General features: G+C 32.0%; 1 protein-coding gene across 3 annotated transcripts; it reads left to right on the plus strand.

Annotated features, from left to right (window-relative positions):
* The first annotated feature begins 5,917 nt into the window (after nt 1-5,917).
* On the plus strand, nt 5,918-12,498 carry LOC108980169. Of its 3 annotated transcripts, XM_018951019.2 has the most exons (7): nt 5,918-6,488; nt 7,456-8,517; nt 8,874-9,068; nt 9,155-9,309; nt 10,394-10,504; nt 12,059-12,123; nt 12,207-12,498. In XM_018951019.2, exons 1-6 carry the CDS (start codon nt 6,312-6,314, stop codon nt 12,117-12,119), a joined length of 1,761 nt encoding a protein of 586 aa, XP_018806564.2. In that variant the 5' UTR covers nt 5,918-6,311; the 3' UTR covers nt 12,120-12,123; nt 12,207-12,498. The 3 variants fall into 3 exon arrangements, with proteins under 3 accessions (XP_018806564.2, XP_018806563.2, XP_018806565.2); XM_018951018.2 differs by having other exon boundaries at nt 12,059-12,498; XM_018951020.2 differs by having other exon boundaries at nt 9,176-9,309; nt 12,059-12,498.
* Nucleotides 12,499-18,263: the final 5,765 nt, after the last annotated feature.

An 18,263-nucleotide genomic window follows, 5' to 3' on the forward strand; every position in this document is an offset into this window, starting at 1 on the left:
ACCTATAAATACTTCCCCCCCTTCTAATTTCACCCACACTACAGCTCCAAGCATCATTTTGAGTTTTGAGAGCATTTCACCCTCTTACAGATCAAAAGAGTGCAAACCGAGTGAGTTTTGGGGAGTTCATGAGTGTTCTTAAGTAAGGCAGTCTAGAGTGCTTGGAAGGCCATGAAATTTGTAAGTTTTCTTTCTTTTGATCTTAGCTAGCATTTCAAGCTTTGTTTTCAAGTGTTGGTACGAAATTTGGTTGAGTTTTGATAAGGTTATGATGCTTAATGCAAAACTGGGTCAATTAAAGGAATGTTTGAATGATTAAATGTTTTTAATTGAAATTTTATCTATGGCATGTTCTAAGTATGATTTTATATGATTCATAATTATTCTAACATGATTATGGAAGGTTAAATTTTTTATTAGAAGCATGTCATGATAGGTTTTAAATCTATCTTGTTTTGATTATCAAGCATGAATAAGTTTTAAACATATTGGTGATTAATGATTTCTTAGCTTTGATTAAGTGTTGGGATGAATTTGATTACTCAAGGATTAGACTTCATAATGTCCCTAAAGATGTTGGTGATCATTAGTGATTAAAGAAAATCTCATATGCATGCATTCATAGGGATCGATAGTTGAAAATACACATAGGCATCAACTAGGATGCATGCCACGAATTAGGACTAATTGGACAAGTTCCACTTTGAATTTTGAAAATCTAAGGGCATATAGGGTTTTAGAATGCCAAAAATATGAAATCAATGAAATTTGGTTAAATTTAGAGTTCGTTTGCAATTAGTAAAAATATAAGACCTAAATAACAATTTTTTAAAGTCTAGGGTTATTTTTGTGAATACCCAAGTTTTTTGAAACCTTTGATTTTAAACCTATCCATAGGAGTATTAACTCTAACTTAGTATACACACGATTTACGCAGCTACGACGCTAATTTTGAATTTTTCCAGAAGTTTGTAAGTTGGTCTCTAACTTACACATTGATAAATTTCTTATGAATTATTGATAAATATTTTATTTATTCTTCAATTATCATTTTGAGCATAAATTATCATGTAATATGACACATCGAGTGCATACTTACATAACATATAGCATTTTCACCATTTTTGCATGTTACATATTAAGTGTCATTTTTGTATGAAATTTACTACATATACACATGTCATAAAAATATATATATTTTTTAAGCATAGCATGAAAATCATTTTGTCATGACCCCAAAGGGCAGGATGGGAAATTATCCTGGTGAAACTCATATGTTCATTCTGGAGTGTTTAATAATGGAGTGGTAACTACTGGGTTGACGAAGAACAGTCAAGAGGCTTCGAATGCGTTATCTTTAAAAAATACCGGAGTGAAGTCAATATGTTATGATACCTAACACTGGTAGGTGTACACATTATGATTTTGATGATGTTATGTTATATTTACCAATATATTGAGAACGAGTCTATAGACAATGTAATTTCAACATAAGTTATATATGGTCACTGGCAGATACTCACAGTGCATATGGGGAACTGTAACATTACTATACGTTATGTTATTAATTAAGATAATGATATAAGTCTATGATGAAGAAAATCTATGATGAAATTTTTATGAAGAAGTTATGTCTTTTCAAAAATGATGACGAAATTACTTACTGAGTAAAAACCCGTGTCTTCGTTCTTTTTTAAAGATGTTAAGGAATCTGGATGGAAGACATGTATACTGATTTTTTGCATCTCATGCATCGCATATTTATCATTTTTTATGATTGATTTATCTTTGTGTTGGTTAGTTGTTTAACTTACTGAGATTTCACGTAAATCTCACCATTTTATGAGATCACTATCATTCTACTCGGAATGATAGAACTTGTGTCAGGAATCAACCAGAACGAGATTGATGGAGCACTGGATTCGCATGATTGAGGATGAGTCATATTTGGAGAGGAAGTTGGACTTAATTTTGATGTTCATAACCCAAGTCCTTTATGCTTTAGTTTGCATTAAGAGAATGATATGACTTTGTATATAAGTCTATGCTACTTTAGTATTTCGAACATGATGATTATCTAATGAAGTTGAGATGTTTTAGTTATTCTGACATATTTTTCACCTTAACCTTTTATTTCCGCTGCGATTATTGCATACTTCTAGTTGCATACTAGAATGCATTGCATATTAGCTGTCATGAATGGGAGTATGTAACCTACTGTTGCATGTCCCGACGCTTTAAGTCTCCGTTTCATCTCAAGCGGGAATTGTGGGCGTCACATGCACCAATTATGATTGGGATATTATGCGGATTGTTGTAGAATTTATGAGACTTTTCTATGAGGTGAGATGCACCATTCTGGGTCTTTGTATATTATATCCAATTAATATTGTCAGAAAGTTTGTCATGTGAAAGAGCAATTGAATGAAATGTGCGAGAGTGATGATCCTACTTTACAGATTATGGCATTGAGCATGAGGCTCAAGTATGAGAAGTATTGGGGATATTTAAGCAGAATCAACATTTTCCTATATGTGACTATTTTTCTTGACCCGTGGTATAAAATTGATGGCATAACATTCTGTTTGGAAAGCACTAACAGGAAGTCATGGGTAGATCAACTTGTGGCAAGGGTTAAGGATGCCCTCAATAGATTGTATGAAGAGTTTGCAGCATTCAGGGGTGTTAATATAACATTTCCACCATCTACCGCATCGCTTTCTCTAGAATTTGATAGGCTAAAAAAGAAAAGTGGGGTGAGAGGTATGTCGAGACCCTCGAGCTTTGGAAGAATTTAGATGGACATTGGACTTGGATAGATACTTGTCGGTATACATACAGTTATATACGGTGCAATTTTATATCTTACCTTTGTGGGAGGTTAATTTCATTAAGTATCTCATCTTTGGAGAGATAACTACAATGTTTTGGCCATTTATGTTTCTACCGTAGCCTCAGAGTCTACATTTAGCACCGAAGGCGCATATTCGGAGTTCATTGCCTCATAGCACTATGGATACTTTTATTTGCACTCAGAATTGGAAAAAATAGTAGTCATTCTTGTTTTGGAGTCGATAGACTTTGAGGAGAGCTACAAGGAGGGTGATATTGATTAGCCTGGAAGCGATAATCGCTCTTAATTCATTATTTTGCTTTGTTTATATTAGATTGTGTTATATTTATTCAACGTATTAATTTCAAATTCAAATGTTGTAGTGACAACTCCCGTCCCAATCTACATCAACTGCAATTTGACTTTGATAACACCATTAATTTGTTAACTTTGTTAGTTAATTATTTGTAATTTCTAACATATTTATATAACGTTATTAATTCATAATTTCACATTCTCATTTTTTTTTTCTTTTTTTCTTAGGTTTTATAATGTCACTTGTCACTTCGAGTAACTATCTCATTTGGCTGTAAGTTTATGTTTATATTGTTACTTTTGTTTACTTTTTTAATATGTATTTCGATTCTTTAAACATTGTTATTCATATTTTTTTTTTTTTTTTTTCAGATTTTATAATGTCACTTACCACTTGGAGTAACCATCTCATTGAGCTAATGTTCATATCGTTACTTTGGTTTACTATTTCTTAAGATGTTCAATTCTTGAAACATTATTATTCATTCAATTTATTTGACAAATTGTAATAGTTTTAGATTAATGTGTAATAGTCTATAGTACTTGTAATAACTTAGAATTATTAGTTAGAACTTAGAGCTTAGTAACTTAATTAGAGATCATTTCATTTTATGTTCTATGTATTTAGTTTTAATTTTATGTTTTATGTATTTAATTGTTATTCAAATCATGTTTTGGTTAATTAGGTTCAAAAAATGGATTATGGATAAAAAAAAATAGTCTAGAAATAAGTTCTGAACTTATTGAGGCCAACAAGGGCCAATCCGCCCCCAACCTCCAGACAGAAGCCCTCTCAAGGAGTGCGGGTAGCAGCCCTAGTTGAAGTTATAGGTTGAAGGAATAAAGTGATTTGAAAAGACCAGACCATGTTGCTAACTTGTTTTATTCTCATATCATATTTCTATTGTAAGTGACAAGGAGATTAAAGAGCAATTGTAGGGATAACTAGCGATAAGCCCCATAGGCCTATCGAACTTGTATTAAGACCAAGAGGTCTCCACTAAAATGTAAGAGTAATGTTACGTACATTTCTTAAATGAGGACTGCATTGTAAGTCTAGTTAATTTTATCTTTAAATTTTTTTAAAATTACAATAATATTTTTATTAAAATGATTTTTTTTTTCATTTAATGAAGGGCTTGCACATACAGTTTCCAAATGAGGACTGTAAATAAAATTTCTCAAAATATAAAACTCTAAGTAACTATGCCTAGAAAGCAACCCAATTAGCCAATTTTGGTAACACCTAAATTTCCTAAAAATACTTAAGTTAGTTGCCTAAGTTCAAGATATCGGAGTGTTCCTATCTAAACTTCAAGCATCGATTTTTTGACTTCCTTTGTTTTGTAGATGACAGTGGAGAGGGGTTTACTAGGTTCGAGAAGTTTCATCAACAATATCTATTATTCAAAATAAAGTTGATATGCAGTAAAAATTTATAAAAGAAAAAAATACTCTAACTTTAATGTGCGGTTTGGATAGTGAGTTGAGATAAGATGAATTAAGATGAAAATTAAAAATTAAATAAAATATTATTATTATTTTAAGATTTAAAAAAGTTGAATTGTTTATCATATTTTGTATAGAAATTTAGAAAAATTATAATGATAAGATGAGATGAAACAATACTTCTTATATCCAAACGGGACTTAAGAATATAAATTATGGAGAAATATATATCTAAATATATATATATATATATATATATATATACACACACACGTTAGAAACTACACGGCCATCTTCATCATTGTTCTATTTGATTGTCATGACATTGTTTAATAACTTTAGGTCAAATTTTAGTAAAAGATGTAATGTTCAGAACATCATGAAATAGAATAATGATATAGAATAATGATGTAGTTTCTAAGCCTTAGAAAACCATCGATTGTGGAGGCACTTACTCCAAAAGCTAATCATGTTTGGTTTCCAATTTTTGTCTTTAAGTTTTTCTTTTTTAAAAAAATATTCAACTTCGATTCAAATATTTTTTGAATAACAAGAAGATTTCTATTTCTAATAAATCTTTTCTTATCTGTACTTGTTAACCATCTCTAAAATCAGATATGATATTTCAATAAATAAATAAAATTTCCTTTTCCAAAGATACAACATCTAGTGTAAAATTTCTTTTACATCCTAACATCACCCAGCTTACCAATTTTCACAAATCTTAACGTGATATATATATATATACACACACATTAGATTGATACGTAGATCTCACAAAAATCAAATTTATAAATTAATATAACTCGTTATAATAAATTAAATAAATTTTTAAGAAAAATATGATATGACGTTGCATGACATGGGAATTAATACATAAAAAAATATTTTGTTTATTTATTTTTACAAAAATATTTACTAATATTAAATAGTAGTAATAAAATAATAATAAAAAAAATAAATAATAATGAAATAAAAGAGGCTTTATTTAGTTCTTAAATTCATCTTAATTTATTATTATAATTTTTTTAAATTTTAATATAAAATATAATAAATAATTTAATTTTTTTAAATATTAAAATAATAATAATATTAAAAAATAATATTTTAATAATATTTTATCAATTCAATTTAATTTAATTCAACCCAATTTAATATTTATATGCAGCTTAAAACATTAAAGTTTATGCATATTAAAGTAGTTTTTTTTTTTTTTTTAAAGGAAGGGGAAAGGCTCAATGGCACGCGTAGAACTAGAATTATGAAAGAGGCCAACAATAGTGTTATGGTTTTACGAGCCAACAGAGAGAGAGAGAGAGTGTGTGTTCGGTTTGAAAATATTTTCCCAGACACCGAGGCGGACTGGAACTGCCAGAGAAAACGCCCTCCCCACTCTCCCACCATCCCTTCCGATTTTTCCCTTCTTCCTTCTTTCTTTCTTTCTTTCTTTCGATTTAAATGCACATCTGACATCTCTACTTTCCTTTGGTTAAAAGAAACCCCTCATTGTCATAGCCACTCTCTCTCTATCTCTCTCTCTCTCTCTGCGAGTTGCTTTGTCTCATTCTTTGGCCAATGCCATCACCACCTAAATCCCCACCCTCTTTACTCAAATCAACTCTCTCTTTACCTACTTCCTACTGCTAGATCTTAAAACTGTAATTGGATACGCCCCTTCAGTTGAGCGCGTCAAAGAATTTGGAGAGTTAGGGAGATGGGATCGGCCCGAAGCAAGCCGTCTTCCGGTTCTACCATGACATCGTCTTCTACTTCTTCTTCTTCGTCGTCGGGTACCGTCCGAAGGGCTCGGTCGAGAGGCCGCAGAGTTTTCCAGTCTTCTTGTCTCGGGACGCCATCTGAATCCCGCAACCGTGGCAATGTCGACCACCAGGTCCTTCATTTGGTTCCCCGTTTTGCCCCTTCTGTTTCTCTTTCAGTGTTGCTGCTTCGACTTTGATTGTTTACGTCGGAGCGTTGTTTTATGTACTTTCTCTCTGTTTTTTTTTTAAACAATATACTTTCTCTTTTGGGTACTCGTTCGTGTAGCATTTTTAGCATAACGAAAATTTCTGCGATAGAGAAATCGATTTCTCTGAATGTCATCTTACCGAATCTACTTTTGAGATAAGACATTTCGTCTTAGATCTTTTTTGGGTGACTCTTAAACTTTAGAGTATGTTCAATGTGATGGACTTTAGGTCCAAGGGAAGACCTATATAACTTTCTTACGCTCTCTCGAAAAACTACAGTTATATGTAAATGATTCTGCCAGAGAGCGAATCCTTCATTTCTTTGATACGAAGATCAGAATACTGTAACTAATCAGTTAGTTATATGGATCAAATGTGCACAAATTTTCACTAGTAATAATGTCTCGGAATTTATAACTTAAACATACTTCAGTCGGTAATATGAACGGTCCCAAACATTAGTTTTTTTTTTGGTCAATTGATGTGAAGATAGGGATTTGGGTTTTTAGGCAAATTAACACTTTCAGAAATTGCTTAAAGTCTTAGCCTTTTTAGGCACAGAATTATGTGACATTTCCTTTTTTCCTGCCTTTTTTGTTGATTATTATTTACTTTAAAAAAGGCAATTCACTTATCACAAAATGAAAGACATTTCGTTTTTTCAGAGGTTGGACTCCGGAGGTGACAGTGGGCAATACGCATAGTGACACTGTTTTTTGAATAACTATCTAAGGGCTTACCTGTGACATGTAATTATTTAGTTAAGTTTCGTGGGACCCAACCCTTATGTTGCTATGCATGGTAGTATTATACTATTAGTACTTGTTAGGAAATTTTAACCATTATTGGTTTCCTGAACGACTTATACATGATCTGTAAATCATTCAGGTGTGTAATTTTGGGAAGAAAGAAAATGGTGAGGGTATGGGTCCATGTTTAAATCGAGCCGAAACGAATTCAGATGAGATAAAAACTGTTTCTTACCAAAAGGTTAAAGTTGATGAACCAAATGAACTGCCTTGTCTATCGTCTAATATTGATCTTGATGAATGGGGTCAAGCAAGCATTTCTGATATGGCATCCAGAACTGGTAGCAGCTCTACCCGAGCTTCATCTACTCAATCCTTGAACCCTTCAAGTCGTTTCCTTTCTCGCTTTAGTTTTATCCCTGGTAATGCAAGCTTCAGACTCAGCAGAGCAACCAGTTTAGGGTCATCAAGGTCTTATCCTGTTTCTTCCTCAACTCTATCAATATTGAATGATGAAGATGAGCTTCATCTACGAGCAGGACCTGCCAGCAGGTTTGTTCCTGGAACAGAAACTCAACAAGGTAGTCACTTGCTTCCTGCATCACTAATTGATGGAACATCCACACAATGTTATGAAGAGGCTACTGGTAGTTTGATGTTAGATTGTCCAGCACCTGGTGTTTCTGAAAATTTGCGAGAGAATCAGATGGTTTCTTATATCCACAATGTGGCCAATGATGGTGATAGTACAAGAAATGGGGTTGAAGTTAACTTGTATTCACCAAGAATTCATAATGAAACTGAGAGTGTTGAGACTAGAAATTCTGATAGGCGGATTGGAGCTCGTGAGCCAGTTGAACGGAATGTTCGTTTCAGTCGGACACTTAGTGTTGGAAGACTTCGTGACAGGGTTCTTCGTCGATCATCATTGTCTGACTTGACATTTTGTCCATTGCAACTAGAGAGAGAAGTGAGGGATTCTAATCAGGGCAGTCGTAGATCGGTCATGGAGGGTGAGACTAGGGAATTGGTATCTGAAAGTGATGCCATAACAACTCCAACAACCTCCGGTACATCTAGGTCTTTATTCAGCATCCAAGATCATGAGTTGGAAACTTCACAGCCAGGAGAAGGCAGGTACCATGATCTACTTGAGCATAGACCAAATTTCCTTGAACGGAGAAGAAGAATACGATCTCAGGTGTGTAAAGTTTCTGTATGAGCTATTTGTGGCCTCCTGACATTGCTAAAGTGAGGAAGACATAACTAGATCATGGTCATCATGCTTGTAATCTATGTTTAGTTTTGAGAATAGTTGTATATTATTACTAGCAGGATATATTCCATACGTGTTGGTTTAGAGGTGCCTACCTTTTGACAGCCCCGTTAGGGACATAACTAAGCCCTACATTGATCTCAATGGTCAGTCTAAGCATACTATGTACTGGACTCTGCTTAGTTTCCAACTAAACTTATTTATGCTGTTGTGCAATTTAAAGGTTGTCGATCACTATATGTGTTTGATTTCAGAACAGTGATTCAGATTTCATGGTGTAGGTTCGTGCTCTTCAGCGATTGGGGAGTCGTTTTGAGAACCTGTCTGGACATGAGAGGTCTTGTATTTTATCTGGTCAACATAGAACAGGTCGTTGTACATGTCGGATTGGTAACCGTGATGCCAATGTAAATGATGATGGAAGTGCTAGAGCTAGCATATCAAGAATTGTTATGTTAGCTGAAGCTTTATTTGAGGTAATACTGATAAGTAATTACCTTTTATAATGGCCATTTTTGGTATTGTTTATACCAGTTGAATCTTCTTTACATATTTTAATTAGGTTCTGGATGAAATTCACCAGCAATCTGTGGTTTTATCTTCCCGGCCTTCTGTATCTTCAATTGGATCTGTCCCTGCGCCTAATGAAGTCGTAGAGTCTTTGCCTGTCAAATTATACTCCAAGTTGAAAAAACATCAGAACGAGGAGGCTGCCCAGTAAGTTTCAAGTTTACTGTTTGGTTTTTAAATATCTATGATGGAGGTGGTTGAATATTGTGAAGTACTAATAAAGCCGTGCTGATACAGTTGATATGCTTGTCTAATAAGCTCTTGATTAGTCACTTAAATAGGGTTTTGGTTGGGGTGATCCTGGTACAATCCTGGCCTCATTATCTTTTTTTATGAAGTGGTGCTATCAACTGATCAATGGGTTATGACTACTTTTTTTTTTTTAGATAATCAAAGACTATTAAAAATGCAAAAGGTGTAGTTCAAGTATGTGAGAAGTATACCAGAAGAATACTTAACCATAAAATAGAAAACAGAGCCAATAAAAGTATGACATCAAACTCTATAGAAGCCACCCAAAGGAATGGAGTATTGAAAGTGAATTTGGCTTGTAATAAGGCCATCTTTTTATGTTTTGAAGCTGTTTCTTGGTTAAAAGTAAATTTGACAAGTCAGAATTGGTTCCTACGGCAATGTTTTGTTGTTGATAGTTTGACCAGTATATTGGGATGTGAGGTATCCTCTTTGCTTGTGAAAATTTTCGGCCTCCCTTTGAAAGTCTCTTTCAGACCAAGTTTATTTAGGATGATGTGATTGAGAAGGTTGACAACTATTGGCTGGTTGGAAGAGGATTTCTATGAAGGTAGTAAGATCATTTTGATCAAGAGTACCTTGTCTAGTTTGCCTACATATTTCCTGTCACTATTTTCACTTTCTTCTAGAGTGGCAAATCAAATAGAGATGCTACACAAGACATCATTTGGACTGGGATAGGTGAAGTGTTCAGATTTCACCTATAAAACTGCTCCAAGGTTGTTTTCCAATTTTGAAAGGAGATTTGGGAGTTCTTAAGTTGCTCTTGTTCAATCGTGCTTTTGTAGGGTAGTGGTTTTGACATTATTATCATTGGAGGGGGAGGCCTATGCTTAAGCTACACTTCTGAGCATGACTTATTCTACACAACTTCTTTATTGTTTTTTTCAATTTAATTTAGTTTGATTGGAACCTCTGTTTAAGTTAGCCATTTATGCTGGATTATCTCAAGTTGCCTTCTGATTTTGGTGGCTTTTAGATGTTATATATGCCTTGTGGAATATGAGGAAGGAGACAGCTTGCGGATATTGCCTTGCCACCATGAATACCATAGAACATGTATAGACAAGTGGCTGAAGGAGATCCACAGGTACGAGATTGGTCCTTTCTTTTAGCATTTTCTACATATATGACTAACAATATAAATAAACACACATACATGCAAGTTTTTATACGACCATACTGTTGAGTGAGTGCCATTGTACTGTGGTTGTTTCAGACCATGAAACTCAAAAACTCGATTTTTGTTGGCCTAGAAGAGTAAATATGTAATCCTTTTTCATTGTAGTGGTTTTTCTTTGTTTAAAAAAAATAAAGTTATACAGAGAATGTTTTTGCTCAAGGAAAAGAAAAAAGCACGACGAGGATATCGGTGAAGTATATTGAGACACTGGAAAACATGTACAGTGGAAGCTGTCCCATGGTTAATCTGAGGACAAGCGAATTTTCAATTACATTAGGTTTCCAGTTAGGTTCATCTTTGAACCCTTGTGAATTTATCAGGCATATGGATTAAGTTGCCCTATGGTGTTTGTTGGGTGGACTGTGTTACGATCCCACATCGACTAAGTATGGGATTGGTTGATGGTTTATAAGCCCCTAGGCACCCTTTTCTTGTAAGCTAGTTTTGAAGGGTGAGTTCTACTTAGTGGGTTTATAACAAATGGTATCAGAGACAGATTTGCGCTTTCACTTCCTGATTGTTCCCAAGAAAAATAAGGAGAAGCTGTAATTAGGTTTGCGCTTTCACTTCCTGTGTAATTAGGCTATGCCTATTTACTTGTCTCAGTAAAATTGTTCTTATTTTATCAAAAAAAGAAGATGAGGAAATGCTTCAGAACATTTTTTTCTTTACAGGTAATAGTAAAATTTTATTAATCCAAAAAACAGTAGGCATAGCCCAAGTGCCCAGAGTATACATGGAATACACCCAGCAAACACTAGACATTATAAATGCTTTGGAACATATGGTCTCGTCCGATGTGAGACATAGATAAAACATAGTAGATATATCATGAGAGATTGTACTATTTTTTATTGATAAATGAAAGTACTTTAGATCAAATGGGAAAATGGATTCCATTAGCTACATTTTCAGCATGGTCAAGTAATGATTTTGCTCTGGTTTCTACCTCTTATGTTGTATCTTTGCACGGTTATGAAATTTTTTTACCTGTACGGTCAAGTGCAATAAATGTACTACGGCTGAGTCTTCAATATTTCCTTTTCTTTAGCCACATTGTGGTCTTAATAACAATACCAACTCTAGCCTGCCTCCCTCTTCCGTCTTAACAATGAAATTCATTTGCTTGCTTGATTAGAAAATTTTCAGTTTCATATAAAATAGACCAGAACATGTCATGGAAGTCTTAAAGAGAGATGTGATAAGCTTCAGCCTTTATTTTTATAATCTTTCCTTTGACAAAGTCCTCTATAAATAATTGAAATCTATTAAGATTGCTGTCCCGAGTAGACTCAGACACCCAATGCCAATATTAAAAAAAAAAAAAAAACAGAATGTTGTCCCGAGTATACTTAACAGGATTGAGTGCTAATATAGAACCCGTGTGCCCACTTTTCCTAACCCAACATGGTGACATAACAAACAACTGAGATAACATGCTTACTTGTATATGGTGTGCAGGGTATGCCCTCTTTGTCGGGGTGACATCTGCAGATCAGATTCATTGCCTGCAGAGAACTAAAGTGGTCAGCTTTGCAGTCTTCTTACTAACAACTAAAGTTCTTCATCAAGACAAGAATAAAGTTGATTAGTTGAGATTATTTTTCAGGAAGTTATGATCATTTTCTGCTGAAATTATCTTTCTTGGCTGTGGTTAATTGCTCTGGTTGCATTGTGAAACGTCGCACACCCGTAAGAAATGAACTGAACTGCTTGCAAATATGCCACAGAACTGGAGAGAGGGACAGAGATGGTTCGTTTTCCCCATTTTACACCGTATAACTTTGAGCAGTTCCCATTGGTATATCCTAAATTCCTTGCATATTGCTATATTTGTGCTAGCTTTTGTCAGTGTCACTTGCATCCGTTTCACAAAAACTTGAAAAGGAAGAAAAACACGATTTCACAAACTCATGGAAAAGAAAGCATTCCAACATGGTGGAATAGAAACATCCCATGAGTTGTTTTTTTTTTTTTTTTTAAATATATAGAAAACAGAGAAATGATATTTGTAGTCGTGGAGTGCTCAAGTGCCGCTCAATTCCTTTGAAAAAAGTGAGTAAATACAAGATCCACTTGAAAAACGAAAATTAATTTTTTAATAGTGGACTCTATTATTTTTCAAAACGATTGTGCGGCGTTTACGAACTTCACGACTGCATGTAACATAACTCGGAAAGAAGGTAGCCAACTAAAAGGATGTCATCAAAAGTGGCTTCTTGCATTGACATTTTAGAGGGGCATGTCTTCAGCTTGTTAATTTTAATCAAGGAATCAGATTCTATAATTATTGGAGGATGCCCAGATGGGTGGTTAACTGCAAACCTCTTAATACTAAATGGTTTCAACTTCCTGTTCACAATACTCCAATATGCATGCAGCCATTAAGGCCCCCGTTTGGATAAGCACTTGGTCTTATCTCATCTCAAATGAACATTTAAATACTATTTAAACAAAAATATTTTTCAAATTTTTTTATACATTTTCATTTAATCATTATAACGTTTTTAAACTTTCATGTAAAACACAAAATAATTCAACTTTTTCAAATCTCAAAATAAAAATTATATTAAAAAATTATCTTTTAACAATATTTTTAACTTTATAATAATTTTTTCAATTTTTTTTTTCTCTTATTTGGCAAAATCCAATAAAAATTTTAACTCAAATTATTTCACTATTATTAACATATTTCTTATTTCAACTCAACTAACTATGCAAACGAGGCCTAAAACTTTCATTCCTCCTCTCACAAGAAAGCGCCTACGTCTGATTCTTGCTGCTCTCTAAAGAGTGCTCCATCAACATTTGAGTTTGAGTTTGAGTTTGAGAATTCCATGTGCTGTTTCCGCCTAATAGGAGTATTTTTTTTTACCCTTTCTATAATTGGCTGACAGAGCTGCACCTTCCTAAAACTCTCCACCAGACATAATGCCTCATGAACAGCTATTGTTGGATCAAGATGTTGTTGGTGAATGAATACATTTCTTCTATACCACAATCCCCGGGCAACTGTAAAGACTTCGCTCAAATCCTTGCTAGGAAAAGTCTGCTTCATGCTTAAAATGAGAAGCCCAAAACTCTGTTGATCACTTACTAGCAATTGAAGCCACCAAGGATAGACTAGCTACCTAACTTTTTTAACATGGTGACGTGTGATTAATGCATGGAGACTATCCTCTTCTCTCTGTCTACATAGATCACAGGTCGCATCTTGTAAAACACGTTTCTTTTTAAGAGCTTGCTTTGTGTGTAATATACCATTGCAAAACCTCGATAAGAAGGTTTTAACCTTATTTGGTTGTTCAAGATTCCATACACTTAGGGTACGTTTGGGTGTTGAAAAGTGTTGAGAAGTGTTGAGAATGTTTGTGAATAGTTATGAGTAGAGATTGGAGTGAGTTTGTGGGTCCCATTGAGAGTATTTTGAGTTGTTTGGATGTGTGAAGTATGTTGAGTTGTTGACTTTTGAGTAAGTAGTTGAAAAATGTGTGGGTCCCATAAATATTATAGTGATTTTATTTTTAGTAATAAATATTATAATGATTTTATTATAGTGATTTTTTAATATTAATAAATATTGTAGTGATTTTATTTTACTTTTATATATAATAATGATAAATAGTATAATGATTTTATTTTTAATTTATATATAATTGTGATAAATATTATAATGATTTTATTTATATATATATAATAGTTATAAATATTATAGTAATGTTATTTTTTATTTATATATTATAGTGATTTTATTTTTAATTTATATATAATAGTGATAAATATTATAGTTTTATTTTTTATTTATATATATAGTGATTTTATTTTTTATTTATATATTATAGTGATTTTATTTTTTATTTATATTAATAGTGATTTATTTTTTATTTATATATTATAGCGATTTTATTTTTTATTTATATTAATAGTGATAAATATTATAGTGATTTTATTTTTTATTTATATATTATAGTGATTTTATTTTTTATTTATATATTATAGCGATTTTATTTTTTATTTATATATAATAGTGATAAATATTTTTTATTTATATATTATAGTGATTTTTATTTATTTATATATTATAATGATTTTTTTTATATTTAATAGTGATAAATATTATAGTGATTTTATTTATTATTTATATATTATAGTGATTTTATTTATTATTTATATATTATAATGATTTTATTTTTTTATTTATATTTAATAGTGATAAATATTATAGTGATTTTATTTTTTATTTATATATTATAGTGATTTTAATTTTAATTTATATATTATAGTGATTTTAATTTTAATTTATATATTATAGTGATTTTATTTTTTATTTATATAATATAGTGATTTTATTTTTTATTTATATATAATAGTGATAAATATTTTTTATTTATATATTATAGTGATTTTTTATTATTTATATATTATAATGATTTTTTTATTTATATTTAATAGTGATAAATATTATAGTGATTTTATTTTTTATTTATATATAATAGTGATAAATATTTTTTTGTTTATATATTATAGTATTTTTTATTATTTATATATTATAATGATTTTTTTATTTATATTTAATAGTGATAAATATTATAGTGATTTTATTTTTTATTTATATATTATAGTGATTTTATTTTTTATTTATATATTATAGTGATTTTATTTATTTATATATTATAACGATTTTTTTTATTTATATTTAATAGTTATAAATATTATAGTGATTTTATTTTTTATTTATATATAATAGTGATAAGTATTATAGAATGTTTGTGAATAGTTATGAGTAGAGATTGAAGTGAGTTTATGGGTCCCATTGAAAGTATTTTAGGTTGTTTGGTATGTGAAGTATTTTCAAAAGTACGAGAATACTTGAAAAGTGTTGAGGACACTTGGTCACCCAAACACAGCCTTAGGGTTTGGCTCGTTTGGATACAGAAATAATTTCACCTCATCATTATAACTTTATCAAATTTTTACACAAAATATAATAAATAATTCAATTTTTTCAAATCTCAAAGCAATAATAATATTAAAAAATATTCTAATAATATTTTAGTTAACTCATCTAAAATCATCTAATTATAACCCTTACCCAATGCTGTCTCCAAGCTGTAGACTTTCATCTTTCTCCCGCTTCACACTTTCTAAACATCCTCATAACCCCATAATAGGCATTGTTAGTTGAAGTAGGGTTTTTCATTGAGTTTTGAGAATTAGGCCCCTTCGAGATTTTGTTTTAAGAATAACAACCGAGCAATTTTCTCCTTTCATTAGATTTTTCGTCCATCATCGTTAAAGTAAAACATGTGGCCCAATTACAAGCTGCCACATGTCAACATTAGTTTCTTGAAAAATATCAATATTCTTTAAAATAAATAGAAAAATTAAATTTTAGAATAAAAAATAATTTTCTAAAATTATAAAAATTGAATATTAAAGAGAGAGAATAACTGCATTGTGGTGGGGTGGCCCGCCAATGGCTTGCATAGAGAGGATGCATGATAAAGGTGGATCCGAGTCCGATGGTAGTAAGGCCTAGTTTGGATGCAGGGAGCAACTCAACTCAACTTATTTTTAAGCTACCTTAAACATCTAAACACAATTTTAACCACAAATGAGTGCAGTTCAATTTATAACTTATCTGGACCCCACAACTGACAAAAATGATATGAACCCGTGGGAATAAAATCCCTTAAATCTACAATCAATTTGAAAACTCACCCAAGAAAGTCAAAATCAAGCCAATGAAAAATTTAGACTTGTTGATGAACTCGTTTCAAGAATCTAGATTATATGAAAATCTAGACCCATTGAAAAACCTGTCTCAAGAACCAAAATTATAAGGAAAAACGCTACAAAGGTTGTGATTTACCTTTGATAAGTTCAAAAGTTCATTCAAGCACAAGAGGAGATAAACTCAACTCACAATGAATAAATTCATCAAATTTCATAAAACTCACTAAAATGAGGCTACAAAGAGTATTTAAACTAAAACCCAATTAAAATCTTAGCCAAAATAAAGCCCATTCTTCTAAAAATACCCCTGAGTGAATAGTGCCGCTGCTACAGTAACTTCTTAAAATCCTAGTTCAACAAAATAAAACATATATGGGCCAAACATCCTCAAGCCCAATTATTTTAAACTAATAAAATAAATCGTTTAAATAATTTAAACAAATTGAAAGCCTTCAATAACAATAGACTCAAACAATAACTCTGAATCATGTCTTCCACAACTTGTATCAAGTGGAACAAAATTGATTCTTCTTCTTTAAAACTCATCTTGTGTGTTGGGCTTTTGCTAGCTTCATCCCAAATGGATTGTACCAATATTTGTATTGCTTCATTGATCTTCTTAGCTCTTGATATTGTAATTGGCCCATCTGGAACTTACAAATGATCTTTAAGACTAGGTACATGTTGGTGCCCATCACAAACGCATCTTACGTTTTCTTTTCTTTTTCATCAGCTGGACCCTATAACATGTAACTCACTATTTGTGCCGAAAATGATGGCTGCAAGTGCAACCACATGTTGTACATTTTTTCAAGGTTGAAAGTGAAGCTTGTACAATGGCTTTTTTTCTTTAAAGGTTTGGCACGCAGTGACAAGAGAATGCCAGGTGAACAGTGGTTTTTAATGATGGGATCTACAACCTTTTTCAATTTCCCATAAATACATCTAAACTCATATTAACATTCAAATATATGTAAACTCATTTTAGGTGAACCTAATAAAACTCACTCCACATCTCAGCTCATTACTATTTATAAAGAATTCAACTCAGCTCAACATCTAAATGCAGCCTAAGTTGGCAGATTCTACATTGATACTGATGGACTACTCGAGAAGGCATATCAATGCAAATATGACAGAAAGAGACAAAGATTCCTTGGACTTGGGCAATATTACCACACTTTAGTATTTTAGCTATAAGTTTGACTACAGGTATCAAAATCGTACATATGATTCCAATTCGAAAAACTCGTTTCAGTACACACGCCATGTTCACCATGTTTTGCCAACTAGTCTCCATTTAAATCTCAAAATCAGTTATTTTCTCTTCTGAATCGTCAATTTAAGTTTTTTTTAATCTAATGAAAATGTTTCACTGTAACTTTTAGAGATGATTTCAATTCCAATTTGGGCTAGAGTTTTGCAAAGGTTCTTCTTTTACTATGTATTTTATTTTGATGTAATAATTGGGATTTTTCCTCTTTGAAAAAAATTATTAAAACCTTGGATTTCCTTAACTAGTTGAGTCCAACTTGTGGGTCTTAATGTCAGTTTTTGAATATTATCAATTAACTTTACTCAGAGTTTTCTTTCTATTTTACATATTTTCTCAATCTCAATATCCAATTTTTATTGATTAACTAGCCGTCAGAAAAATTCTAATTTTATCCAATGTCAATACGGCTTATGGAAGTCAACATGGACTACCTGGCCACCACAGGTGGCCCAAACTAGGTCACCCTACTTGGTATCCGTTTCATGCCACCCATTGAAAGTTGAAACCTCGCTCCCACATGACCACCATGAAGGTTGGCCGGCTCTTGCCAACCTCGTGGTGGTCACCACTTTCTCTCGCTCTTGTTTTTTATTTTATAATTTTAGAAAATTAATTTTTAATTTAATATTTTTTCTATCTATTTTAAAGAATTTA

The sequence above is a fragment of the Juglans regia genome, chromosome 2 (genome assembly GCF_001411555.2).
Source record: "Juglans regia cultivar Chandler chromosome 2, Walnut 2.0, whole genome shotgun sequence".
Classification (NCBI taxonomy): Eukaryota; Viridiplantae; Streptophyta; class Magnoliopsida; order Fagales; family Juglandaceae; genus Juglans; species Juglans regia.